Source organism: Myodes glareolus, chromosome X (assembly GCF_982192425.1).
Source record: "Myodes glareolus chromosome X, mMyoGla1.1, whole genome shotgun sequence".
In the NCBI taxonomy this organism is placed as follows: domain Eukaryota; kingdom Metazoa; phylum Chordata; class Mammalia; order Rodentia; family Cricetidae; genus Myodes; species Myodes glareolus.
This window is the reverse complement of record NC_142053.1, coordinates 54,853,120-54,866,109: the sequence shown is the minus strand read 5'-3', so window position 1 is coordinate 54,866,109 and position 12,990 is coordinate 54,853,120. Positions and strand designations below refer to the sequence as shown.

At 48.1% G+C, this 12,990-nt stretch overlaps 1 protein-coding gene across 2 annotated transcripts in view; it reads left to right on the top strand.

Moving 5' to 3' along the window:
* Positions 1-12,194, top strand: part of Drp2 (dystrophin related protein 2) — a 51,481-nt gene extending 39,287 nt beyond the window's left edge. For both annotated transcript variants that reach the window (XM_085684970.2, XM_048417967.3), the window contains 7 exons: positions 1,916-2,052; positions 2,362-2,427; positions 2,645-2,710; positions 3,472-3,615; positions 5,171-5,408; positions 7,660-7,780; positions 8,295-12,194. In XM_085684970.2, coding sequence (XP_085541096.1) covers positions 1,916-2,052; positions 2,362-2,427; positions 2,645-2,710; positions 3,472-3,615; positions 5,171-5,408; positions 7,660-7,780; positions 8,295-8,419 — 897 coding nt within the window. In that variant the 3' untranslated portion in view covers positions 8,420-12,194. The remainder of the gene's footprint in view (positions 1-1,915; positions 2,053-2,361; positions 2,428-2,644; positions 2,711-3,471; positions 3,616-5,170; positions 5,409-7,659; positions 7,781-8,294) is intronic.
* The last annotated feature ends 796 nt before the right edge of the window (positions 12,195-12,990 follow it).

The window sequence follows — 12,990 nt, the reverse complement described above, 5'->3', positions numbered from 1 at the left end:
GATAAGATAGGTTTTTAACCTGCACTCACAAATTGTCCCAGGTTTCCACGGGAAGCCTTCCCTTCGCAGCTGCCCGAGCAGCTCCCTCCGCGCCTGTGAGCTCTGCCACAGGGTTCCTACTTGTGCAGGCTCTTGAGCTTCTTCCCTTGATGTCCTTGAGAGTTTCGTTTGTAATTTTATGCATCTGGGTGCTTTGCCCACATGTCTGTCTGTGGACCACTTGCATGCCTGGTGCCTGAAGAGGCCAGGAGAGGGTGTCAGGTCCCTCAGAACTGGAGTGAAAAAACAAGGTGGGCTGCCGTGTGGGTACTGGGACTCGAACTGCAGCATCTGAACCTGCAGCGTTCTTAAGTTCAGAGCCATCTCTCCAGTACCACCCTCAGTGTCTGTACACATTTCTGTTCCCTTAGATTCTGGGACTCGAACTGCAGCCTCTGAACCTGCAGCGTTCTTAAGTTCAGAGCCATCTCTCCAGTACCACCCTCAGTGTCTGTACACATTTCTGTTCCCTTAGATTCATCCAGAAGCCCAGGCCCACTCTCACTGACTCTCTCTCCCACCCACTGCTCTGTTTTCAACCTATTTCTATATAATCCACTTTCCTAAGGTGTTATCTTCAAATTGTTTTAGCACAGGAATGTGTGAGCCAGTGGGAGTAGGGGCCACGCCCTTTAATTCTGCTTTATTATCACTTACACACAACATTATAAAGGGCAAACAGAAAACTAGGTAGAAGAGGTAAGCTGACAATCCTCTGCCTCCTGTTCAGCTCCTCCATTCCTGGAATTTATAGAAAAGGGGCAGCACAATGGTGCAGCACGTAAAGGCACTTTCTGCCAAGCCTGAAGTTGATTCCTAGAATATACATGGCGGAAGAAGAGAACCAACGCTTGCGTGTTGTCTTCTGAGCTCCACTTACATATCATAGTGTGTGCAAGTGCACGCATGCACACACAAAGTAAATAAACAAAATTTCAAATTTTATAAAAAAATTACAAAAAATTTTATATGATAATTTTATTTTTTGAGGAGTTCATGAATGAGCAGTGCATCTACATACTGTACCCCACCAAAATGCATGCTCTCTTCTTTAACTGTTACATGTATATACATGTGTGCATACATACATATGCACACACATGTATACAATATACCTATGTATGCACGCACATATATACAGCCTACTGAGTCCATTTAGCTTCGCTAGTGTGCACACGTGTCCAGGGATGAGCGATGTGGGAGCTTGTCCCTGGAGAAGAATGGTTCTTTTTCTCCCAGCGGGCATCCACCCCTTGTAGCTCTTCATGCAGGGGTGGGGCCATGTGGAGTTTCCATCTGTGTTGGCATGTCAGCTGGTGTTGTCACTATTACAGAGCTCCACAACTGGTCAAAGTGTAGATAATAAATGACTGTGGGCTGCCCAGCTCCAACTGGCTGATCTTCAACACCAACCCTGCACCTAAGATTAGGGACAATCACAGAAAGGGGCATGGGAAGATTGTGCGAGCCAGAAGTCCAGGACAGCTGCTGTGAGCGCGTCTTCTCTGTTTGGCAGCAAAGAACCCATGAGCTTTCAACAATATTGAAACCCGACCAAGCCCAGCATAATGACAAAAAGTGATATCTTAAAATGTAGCGATTGCATGCTTCCTGCAAAAACTTCCAACTCTGCAGACAGAGGCGTCTAAAGTTTCAGATGAAAATCTTCCTTTCTCCTCACCCTGGCCCTCACCCCTCCAGTCTACCTTCCTAGAGTTCTGAGTTTAGGGTATGGTCTTACAGACGTTTGGAGAGAGGGGTATGGTAGGCACAAACAATGTTGGGATACCAGTCACATTCTGGACTCCAGTGGAAGAGTCACACCTCATAGTGTGGAAGCCTCCAGGGTGAGTCCCTCGGTCCTGTCTTCCTGCAGACCACATCCAGTGAAAACATGAGGGACTTCGCCACGACCTTAAAGAATAAATTCCGCTCAAAGCAGTATTTCAGCAAACACCCTCAGCGAGGCTATCTGCCTGTGCAGTCAGTGCTGGAGACTGAGTGCAGTGAGACGTGAGTACTGGTGGCCTCGCGGAGGCTGTGGGTGGCCTCGCTGAGGATGCGGGTGACCTCATGCAGCTCACTTATGCTGCGAAGGGGCTGAGTCCCCAATGAGCTGGAGAAAGTTTCCAAGTGAAAGTCCTTAGCAAACAAGGCAGTTCAGCTTGGGTCTGACTTAGCCTCTGGCCTGAGAAATAGAGGAGGATTCATCAGCGCTCTGCATCGGATTACCATCTTGGCAGGGGAGGGGTGGTTGTGCTGATGAGACAGACAGACTTTCAGTTGCCTCTGGTCCTTTTAATCTTTGCTGTTTTTCCCCAGACCGGCTTCTTCCCCGATGTTGCCACATGCGGACACACACTCTCGAATTGAGCATTTCGCCAGCAGGTACCACCGCCTTTCAGTGGGAGTTGGGATGGGGACTGTAGGAAGTCCAAGGGCAAGGAGACTTGTAATGAACCAGGGAAGATGCAGAGTGGTGGCCAGTGGTGGTCGGTGGGGGGCCGCCCCCGAAGCCAGTTATCCTATTGCGCCATTAGATTGCTGGAGATGGAGGCAGGCCCCACATCCTGCTTTTTCTCTTACTGTGGCTCTTTCTTTCTAGGCTTGCTGAGATGGAAAGTCAAAATTGTTCCTTTTTTAATGACAGCCTGTCCCCGGATGACAGCATGTGAGTTTCTACAGCTGCTAATTTTCCAGAAATAGCTGTCCTTGGGATCCTTCTGCCACTGTTTGAGAATGGGAGGCTGGTGGCTAGGGTCCTTGATTCTCCGAGGAAGGAAAGCTGCTTCCTGACTACACTGTTTAGTAAGAGAGGCAATTTTCCATCTGTCAAGCCCCTTCTATCACAAGATCCCATCCTTCCATGCCCAACTTGGAGTGGGGGAGCCCCTATCTGAAGTTACAGAAAGGAGCTGTTATCTCATGCTCAAGATACAAAACCCCATCTAATGCTACCCCAACCCTAGGAGAAGGCAGAGACTCAATTGAAGTCTGCCCTAAGGGAGCTCTGATGCTTTAGCACCTTGCATCTTTAAAGGAGCTTACCTTGCCTGTAAAGAAGGCCCAGGGACAGCTGACTACATGGGACAATTTGGTCCTGTCGGGGACTCAGATTCTTCTGGGGGGGGTGAGAAAGAAAGGGGACATCGAAATGGTAACAGCACAGAAAGAGAACTGATTTTCTTATCACCCTTGAGATGATCTCAGAAGCATCAGCATCCTGGAAATATCTTCCAGTCCTCTCTCAGATGCTGCCTCTTTCAACTTCCAAAGCCTGAACTTGAGGCCTGGCTTTTTTTATGTGACTTCAAAGTGGATGGGTCGGCATAGCTTTTCTGGGGGCTGAGCCAGGATCTGAGCACTGGCTCCCTGACTTGCATCTGTGTTCAACACGTGGTCACCTCCTTTCCTCTCCTTACACCCATGCAGAGATGAGGACCAGTACCTGTTGCGACACTCCAGCCCCATCACGGACAGGGAGCCAGCATTCGGACAGCAGGCTCCGTGCGGCATGGGGACAGAAAGCAAAGGAGAGCTAGAAAAGATCCTAGCCCATTTAGAAGATGAGAACCGGTAGGTGTGGCCAGGGCATAAATTTGTGTGGCGCCAGAGGCTGGTGCCTTGAGTTTCAACCTTGATACTTCATGTGTTATACAACCTGGATCAGGTCATTTACATCCTACGATCTTCCATTTTCTTGTCTGTATGATAGGGATAATGATACCAGTTTCCCAGGGTTACTTTGAGGATCAGATGTAGTAAAACCCTGACTTTTCCAAGTACCCACTAGATACAGGCGGAGAGAACCCTAGAAGAACGCAGAAGAGAATATAACCTGTCCTTGCTCTCAAAGAACTTTCTGTACTAAAACTTGAAAGAACTACTTGGTCCCAGGGGCTTGTGACAGTACATACAGCATTCCCGAACCAGAAGAGACAAAGTACCAGGGATGGCATTAATCTCACAGAGGAAGAGGCTCGAGGAAAGTTGACAGCTCTTGGAGGGAGGGAAGTAACAACTGCAGGGCCTCTTGAAGCAGAGTCCTGTGGGAGCACTGTGCACAGGAGTACATTGCAAAGCTTGGGAAGCCGCAAGTCCTGACTCCTTGGTGTGTGGGGCCTGAGGTTCTGTTTCTAACTAGCTGTCAGGGGCTATTAGTGTCCCCGGTCCACACACCCCCCTCGGAGTGACAAGCCTTAGAACAGTGTGCCTCGAGGGGTGGAGTGCAGGTGAGAACTGGCTGGCAAAGTGTGTGGTCACCAGTCCAGGAAAGACATGCACACAAATAGACAGGAGGCGTTTCGAAACTTTTCTCGCACACTTGTCATGATCAGGATCAAGCACGTGGTTAGTGGTCCATCACACCGAACAGGCTAGAAATCGCTTCGAGTGTTGGAGAGCCTGTGCTGCAGGGGATGGCAGTGTTGTGAACTGTGAACAGTTGTGAGCATTAGGACATCATGTCATTATACGGTGGTGTGAACTAAAATCCCTGCTTCCTCACCAGGGGTGGTCTGGAGAACTGCTCCATTAAAGCAGTGGGGAGCCGGTGCTGGGAAATGCTAGCAAGAGTGACTCTGTTTGCCCAAACAGCAGGAAGTAGTGGGCCTAAAAGTAGGCTATCTCTTTGGAGGGTTTCCTCGACCCATTGTGAGCACTCGAAGCAGGTCAAATGTGGGGGTGCTGTAGAGAGAAGCAGGTCAGATGGGGGGGCTGGACTGTAGAGAGAAGAAGCAGGATAGGTGTTCTCTTTATGTATGCTGTCTTCCCTTAGAATCTAAAAGTCTATAAGTGGAGTAGGTAAGCCATTGGCACTAATGCCTCTTTTATTTGCAGAACATGTCTGTGCCTGCTTTTGAAGGTCAAAATTAATTCCCAAAGCATTAAAGCCCTAAGACATTTCTTATGTGAAATGTCAGCTCACTGCTCTGAGGCCTCAGGATGGCAGAGTAAATGTCAAATGGGCTGGAGAGGAAATGGCTGTGGCCCTCTCAAGCAGAACATTGCCAGGGATTGGGTTAGGAGGGCCCAGTGACCCCTCACACCTGGGAAAGGGGGGCCCTGTGGAATCTGGATAGCCAGTTGACCCTGTTAAAGCCCTAGGTCTTGGCTTCCATGTCCATGGCAGGATTCTCCAGGGAGAGCTGAGGCGCCTGAAATGGCAACACGAGGAAGCAGCGGAGGCGCCCACTCTGACCGAGGGCTCCAGTGAAGCAACTCCGGACCACCGCAATGAGGAGCTCCTGGCTGAAGCCAGGATCCTGCGGCAGCACAAGAGCCGCCTGGAGACACGCATGCAGATCCTTGAAGACCACAACAAGCAGCTGGAGTCTCAGCTGCAGCGCCTGAGGGAGCTGCTCTTGCAGGTGAGGCTGGGGATACAGAAGCAGGGCGGCCCCTGACTCAGGAGGAGGGCGTGGAGAGATGGGGGTGCAGCAGAGAAAAGAGAAAACACCCCTTGACTGCGGCAGTCAGGTGACTTCTTGGGATGAGCTGACGGGCAACCGGGATGAAGGGATGAAGAAGGAAATGGGCGGTATGGCTACATCCTCTCCCCATTCTCTTCCACACCACCTCTGTTGTGAGTCCCAAGCTACCTCCGGCCTGGAGGCAGAGGAAGGACTTTTAAGGACTTTCTAGTTCCCAGCCCATTGGAATCGGGTATTAAAAGAACTCACTTCAAAAACCCATCTGAGACAAAGGGGCTCAGCTAGTAAAGCACCAAACACAAGGGCCCCGGCTGGATTAGCAAAGGCCATGTTTAAAAGAAAAGGCCAGATGTGGTAACACACACGTGGAATCGCCGTGCCAGGGACGTGGATTACCGGGGCTTGTGGGCCAGCCTAGCCTACTGGGTGAGTTTCAGGCCCATGAAAGACGTGTCTCTTAAAACAAAGAAAAGAAAGGTGGATAATACCTGAGGAATGACACCCAAATTCGTTCTCTGGCCTCCACATGCATGGCCGTCCATGTACACTCACGCACGCACACACGCCAATGCACAATCCAAAATGTGGCATTTTCAGGTTTGGACATGCTTGGCAAGAGAAATATATTACCATAAAGGGCTTCCTTTTTGTCTTCCTTTTTGTCAGGCAGCTCTGGGGTCAGACAGCCTGGGTTTGAATATAGTTGCTGTCAGCCAGTAGGGGTGCTGAGAAAGTTCTATAACCATATTTGGCCCCAGTTCTCTTGTCTGTAAAACAGAGGTAGTGATAATTCCAGCTCAGTTGTTAAGTGAGACAAGCAACAGAGCTGAAGAGATGGCTCTGCAGTTAAGAATGCTCAGCTCTTCCAGAGGACCAGAGTTGAGCTGCCCAGCACCCATGTAGTGCAGCTCACAACCAGGGGTAACTCCAGGTCCAAGGGATCAGACACCTTCTTCTGACCTCTGGAAGTACCTGCACATCTGTGCCATACACTCACAGATGCATATGCAAAAATAAAAGATAAAAAATAAATCTTTTTAAAAAAAGGACCAGCAAGATGGCTCAGCTAATAAAGTCCTCGCCACACAGGCCTGGCAACCTGAGTTCAATCCCTGAAACCCACATAACGGCTGAGAGAACCAACTCCACGAAGTTCTCCTATGACCTACACATATGCCCCAAAGCATATACGAATCTCCACACAGCACACACATACACCTAGTAATAGTAATAATAGTAATTTTAAAAGTAATACCACCAACATCATAGGATTTTAATCATGCTAAAAATCAAATAATGTTCCAGCAGTGGTGGCACACACCTTTAATCCCAGCACTTGGGAGGCAGAGGCAGGTGGATCTCAGCAAGTTCCAGGCCAGCCTGGTCTACAAAAGCGAGTTCCAGGACAACCACAGCCAGGACTACACAGAAACCCTGTTTTGAAAACCAAAACACACACCCCCAAAATTAAATAGTGCGTGTTGCATAATTCAGGAAGATACCAGGAATATAGTACACTCATCATATATGTTAGCTGTCATTGTCATCATATGCGACAGTGGTACCCCATCTCTGTATTATCCTAGGAATAGCCTCTTTTTCTTGACCAATTTTTAAGTTCACATTTATAGGAATATTTTCATCATGGCCTCTTTGTACATTTGTGCGATTATACTTTGTTCTCCCCCGATTGCCCTCATGCCCCTTCTCCAGCTAATTCCCTTCCTTCTCCCCCCCATCAGTCCCCCATTCTGCCTTTTTATGGTATGTATTTCATTGCCCTCTCTGGTTCAGGGGACAGTATTTAATGAATTCCTTGAGTTTCCTAACATATACTGTTATGTCATGAGCTTAGAATCAGGTATACAGCGATGAAACTCCAGAGAAAATTGGACTCTAAATGGCTTAATTATAATTGAAATGGCAGCAAGAGACCTTTAGGTGCAGTGCTGTTCTTATAAGAACCAGGAGCCTTTGACTCGTGTTGTTAAAGGAAGAATTTAGCTGATACCTGGACCATCTAAGAGGTTTCCTAAAGGGGAAAGTCCTGGTTTATGGCACTATGAAAAGCTTCTTAGAGACCCAGGGCATAAGGATAGGCATGGGGTCTCTAAGGTCCCTTTCAAACTCGGGAGTCTATGAGGTCAGAAAGGCAAAGCCACTGAAATCCTGTCTTAACTCTTGCTAGCCACCTACTGAATCCGATGGCAATGGCTCTGCAGGCTCATCCCTGGCTTCCTCGCCACACCAGTCAGAAGGCGGTCATCCCCGGGAGAAGGGCCAGACTACCCCAGACACTGAGGCAGCAGGTAAGTTCCCCCATCTAGCCCCTTCTTCCAGTGATTTGTCCTACTTTAGATTGCCTGCCCAAAGTTTTGCTAGGGCTGAGACTAGAGTTGTGTATAATTGATTTCTTAACTGTCTCATATGCATCTTCTAAAAAAACTGTCTAGCGAGCGACTCCTACATGCTAGTCTTCTGATCGGGAGGGTGAGAGTACTCTGGACCTGCTATTCAGACAACAACAGCCTACTTCAGCCTCTTGGCTTCCTTTTTTTGGTTTTGTTTTTCGAGACAGGGTTTCTCTGTGTAGCCCTAATATGTCCTGGAACTCGCTCTGTAGAGCAGGATGGCCTCGAACTCACAGAGATCCTCCTGCCTCTGTCTCCCAAGTGCTGGGATGAAAAACCTTGTGCCACCACCACCTGGCTGGCTTCCTTCTTTTTTTGTTGAATTTATTTATTTTGTGTGCAGTGGCGTTTTACCTACATGCATGTAAGGCAATCTTGAGTAATCTTTCCCAATATTTCTCTTCCAACTTAGATGACGTGGGGTCAAAGAGCCAGGATGTCAGCCTGTGCTTAGAAGACATCATGGAGAAACTCCGTCATGCCTTCCCCAGTGTGCGAAGCTCCGATGTGACTGCCAATACCTTGATGGCCTCTTGATGGAGTCAGATCCCCATCCCGTAGTCCATTTCCTTTCCTGATTCTTGTCAATGCCTTCCCTCAACCTTTGCCCAACTTTTCCAGTACCCACTGGCCCCATATTCCTCAACCAGAGCTATTTGGACCTGGGGCAGCAGCAGGGATCCAATGGTATGTGAGATGAGGTGGAGATGTGGGAAGACAGGCATGCTTCCTCTAGAAATGTTCCCGTTAATCCTTTAGAGCGAGGCTATCCCTCATGCTATCCTGCTGTTGCAGTCCAGGCAAAGGCAAATTGCACTTCTCGTCCAGATGAGGAGCAGAGAATGACCTTGTAGAGCTAAGCAATGCCCACTGGTCCCTTTCCTTCCTCTGTGGAATCATGGAGGGGAAAGTCTAATGGCCCCAGGGTGTCTGCATTATGGAAACCTGGAGGGGTTAGTTCTACTCCCTGGCCCAATCGAAAGAGGCAAACAGGTATCTCTGAGACACCCCTCCAGAGTGCCCCTTAAGGAAATCTGGGCCGTGTCTGTCCTGTTACTTCAGTGACAGAGCATATGTCTCACCTTGCAGATTCTACCTACATGTTTCTCAGTGAAATACCTTCAGTTCCCCCCGCCACAGTACCTATCAGACTCCTCTGAGGGGGACAATTCATTGTGGACATGTTTCCACCCTATATTTGGAAACATCAAAGAAATACTTGTGGGTTTCTATTTCCCCCCTGATCCTCCTGTTTCCTGAAGATCTTGCCATCCCAAGAGGCTCTTTAAGAGGCTCTGGAGCCCATCTGAAACCTCTCTTTGGTCTTCCAAGTCTGTCCTCACAGATCCGGGGCAGGAGGGGCAGCCTCTTCAACAAGGATACCTTGCTCGCTCTCTCCTTGGGTGAGAAAGGAAAAGAAACCCTCTATCCTTGGGGAGTGTGAGCCTGCCACTCTCCAGGCCATAACCATTTGGTAGCATAGGCTGGATTAGGTGAGGTGGCTCTTTGCCCTCAGCTGTTCACTGGAAAGTTACAACTGACCAGCCTGAATAGTGGTCCCTGCCTAAACTTGAATCTGAAAATGGGCTCCACTCCACCCAGATAGCACCAATGTCTTCCTGTGCATAAAACTGTTGCTAACTCTGAAATGTGAACCCAGTCCTCAAAATGAACTAACTTTTCTTAGACTGTATATACCATGATTCCTTTGTCCAGCAACTGTTCAAAATAGAATATGGGGGTGAGACGAGCTGGGGAACTTGGAACAGAGACAGAACCCACTTGGGCTCCTTTCTAGAGGAGCGCTTCCTCCCCCTGAATCTTGCCGCTGACTAAATTTTGAGTTTATCCATGCACCCGTATCTATTCTACATATCTACCATCCATCCGTGCTCCCCCAGCCTCACTCACACATTAAATTCTAATACTTCTTGAAGAATTAGTGCCCTGCCTTGCTCTCTGTTAGCCTCAGTCTCTGGCTGGGAAGATAGAGCCACGCTGGCTGTGCCCCTAGGATGTTTCTCTCCCTTAATATTTGAGGTGAGCTGACCTTAAGACCAAAGCGATGGAAGTCTGTGGCCACAGAGCATTCTGTTCTCTTCACTAATTCCAAATTTCGTTCCATGGAGACTTGGGAAATTTTGTTTCTGACTACTCTCACAATGATTCAGGAACCAAAGTAGAGCCCACCCCACCTCTACCCACTACACACAGAAAAGAAGGAACGAAAGGAGTCGGCTGGTCTATGTCAGGCTAAGACAGAATACATCCCATGGTCCCCTGAGCTCCTAAGGTCTGGCTTATGGCCTTACAGAATGCAGAGGTTGTCACCAACCTCTGATGATTGGAGTTCTGTGATATAAACCAAGTCATGGCCAACATACAGAACTGCTAGGAACCTGGTCTGATGTATTCTGGGGGAGACAGAGCAGGGGCTTGACTGAAGTCAAGATTGCATTCTCCCCCAACCACGCCACAGATTCAGGGGTCCAATTTCATGTCTGGAGGTCTCTGGGCTAGAGATTCTGCTTATCTGGTGAGCATTTGGTAAACAAGCATCCAACACAGAGCCAGGTCATCATCAGAAGGAGGCATCTTTGTCGCGGCCTAGATTGTGGGCGGCACACAGATCATTTTGTTGTGGAACAGGAGACTTGGGAACTACCAAGTGTGTGCCTCCCTAGGGCTTAGGAGCGCGGATGCTATGGGATAATCTTTTGTGAGGAGAGTCCTTTCTTTAGCCTCCACCCCACTTGAGAGCTCTTAGGCTGCTGAGGGTCTGTGACAGTGGCCTTGAACTGGACTTGGGAGAAAAGATGTTGATCTTGTTATGTAGGATTTGTGCTGGAGGTAGACCGGAGCAGCAGGTCAAGGTTGGAGCCTCACTAAGGGAGTCACTGGCACTTTGCCGTCTTGTGTTTACCTGCAATGCCTGAGGTGAGTGTCTTGCTCAAGGGTCCAGTAGCAGTCACTGCTGCATGCATAGGCAATTGCCATGCAGTGATGGAAATGGCCCCTTGGACCGTGTGAATCCACACTGGGGTTGAATTTAGCAAAAATGTCTTCTATGCTTTGGGGTAAGTTGAGTGTTGTAACTCCTAAAGGAGTCATGTGTAACATACGGCCCTAGACTGGAAGATAGCGAATGAGTCACTGGGTTAGTAGCCTAAGGAGAACCTTCTGACTGAGGAGATTAGGATCAGTGATGAGGAACGTGTTTACTGGACTGGTTATCTGATAGTGTAGGCCATTTCCTCTGGACGGAATTCGATAGAGAACGACAAGCCAACGGGCGGACAGCTGTGCTTTCGGTGCCAGCAGGGGAGCTTCACAGTGATTGGCAATTGTTCTGGAAGGCTGACTGGCTGGAAGACATAAGACTGTGGTACAAAGTTCCCTGGAGAGTTTTCCACCCAGGGGGAAATGTGCCTTTCTCTTCAGAATGTAGAGGATGGCTCTCCATGTTTCTCTCAAGGCCTAGAGTGAGCCAGTGTTTCCCTGTGGAGATGACTGAGCTTTCAGGTGTTTTGTGAATGGGTCTAGCAGACCACAATCGCTAAAAAGAAAATAAGGGGAAAGGCAGAGGCCAAGCCTGGGAGATCTTTACCACCAGATTTAGTTTTAAGGAGTACATTTGTTTCCTGGGGTATGTGTTTTAAAAGGGTTTGGGAGGGTTCCATGTCCAGCTTCAGGCTAGAGCATTTTTGAACTCACATTTTCAGTGGCAGAGTTGTGGCCTTTGGGGACCATTTTCTGTCAGTAATTCCATCCAATTTCCCTGGATACTGTTGACAGATAACCAGCGAAGTTGCTGTCTTTTTAGGAACAGTCCTGGGAGAGAAGCTGGAGGGATTACCCTAAGACTGTGGCAATGTACCTCCTCAATCAGTGGGCCTCCCTGTAGAAGCCTGGTACTTGGAACAAAGAAATACTTCTCACTGTTTAATGCATGCGACTGTGGGGGGAGGGAAAGCCTCAAGGCCGGGGCTCCTTTCCCAGTGTCCATCTCCTCCTTTAGTGGCCATATTTGGAAGGAGACCTGCCACACATCCTTGCTGTTCCCAAGGCAGTTTTCTGGGCAGACAGAAGTCTTGTGCTATTGTTTCCTGGCTGCAAGAACGAATCAAAAGGATGAAAATTAGGGAGGGGATTGGAGAGGAGGTGTCAAGGATGGCATGCAACTGTGTGAAAGTTTGGGATGAAGGGTTGGGACTAGGAGCAAATGGGTTAGCTTCAGTTGCCACTCACTGTGGTGCTTTCCCCATTTTATCCTTGAATTCTGCTTTAAAAAGAATAAATTTGTATTTGTTTACCTTGCTTCCTCTGGTTCTTCTCTCCAGTTAAGACATTCTGCCCTCTTCCAGTATTTCAGGATGGAAAGAGCAAAGCATAGGTCAAGAAGCCACAGGGACACTGCCAAAGAGGCCACAGTTACCTCTATTCATGGTCCCTTCAAGTTTCCCCTTCCAAAAGAAGAGCTTGCTTCACAGGATAAGTAATGCTTTCTAAATTTTCTCATTGATCTGAGATTTTCTAGCAGGTGAAACAATATGAGAAAAATCAAGGCTACTGCTGTGAGTTTCTATGAAAGCATATTTATGTATATATATTCAGTTTATTCTGAATACATAAGATATATATACGTGTTTATACATAGATAGATAGATAGATAGATAGATAGATATAGATATATGTTGTGCCCAGATTATGATCCCCAGAGAGAGACTACCAGAGAGGACCAGACTGTAATAAGCAAGGTTTAATCAGCATAATACAAACATGTTTGGAACCCCTAGCTACTAACCCCGTTATAGTGAGGTAGAGAGAGGAGTTTTATCTCCTCTGTGGGGTAAGCTTTTAAAGACATAACTACAAAGAGGCTTTTTGAAGATGCTTTGTCACGGATGCAAGGACTTTTGCTCTATCCCATTTTGCTAAGTCAGCTTTTTTCTTTTTTTTAGAGCAAGGTCACTGTTTCTGAGTTAGGCCATCTTTATCAGCCTGTACCAGGTGGCTGTCTGGACTGAGCCAAGTGTCCTTGTGCTCGGAATCTCCCGGGTGGGAGAGGGGAAGGCCACTATCTTCCTGGGAAAACATTCTGCTAGGAA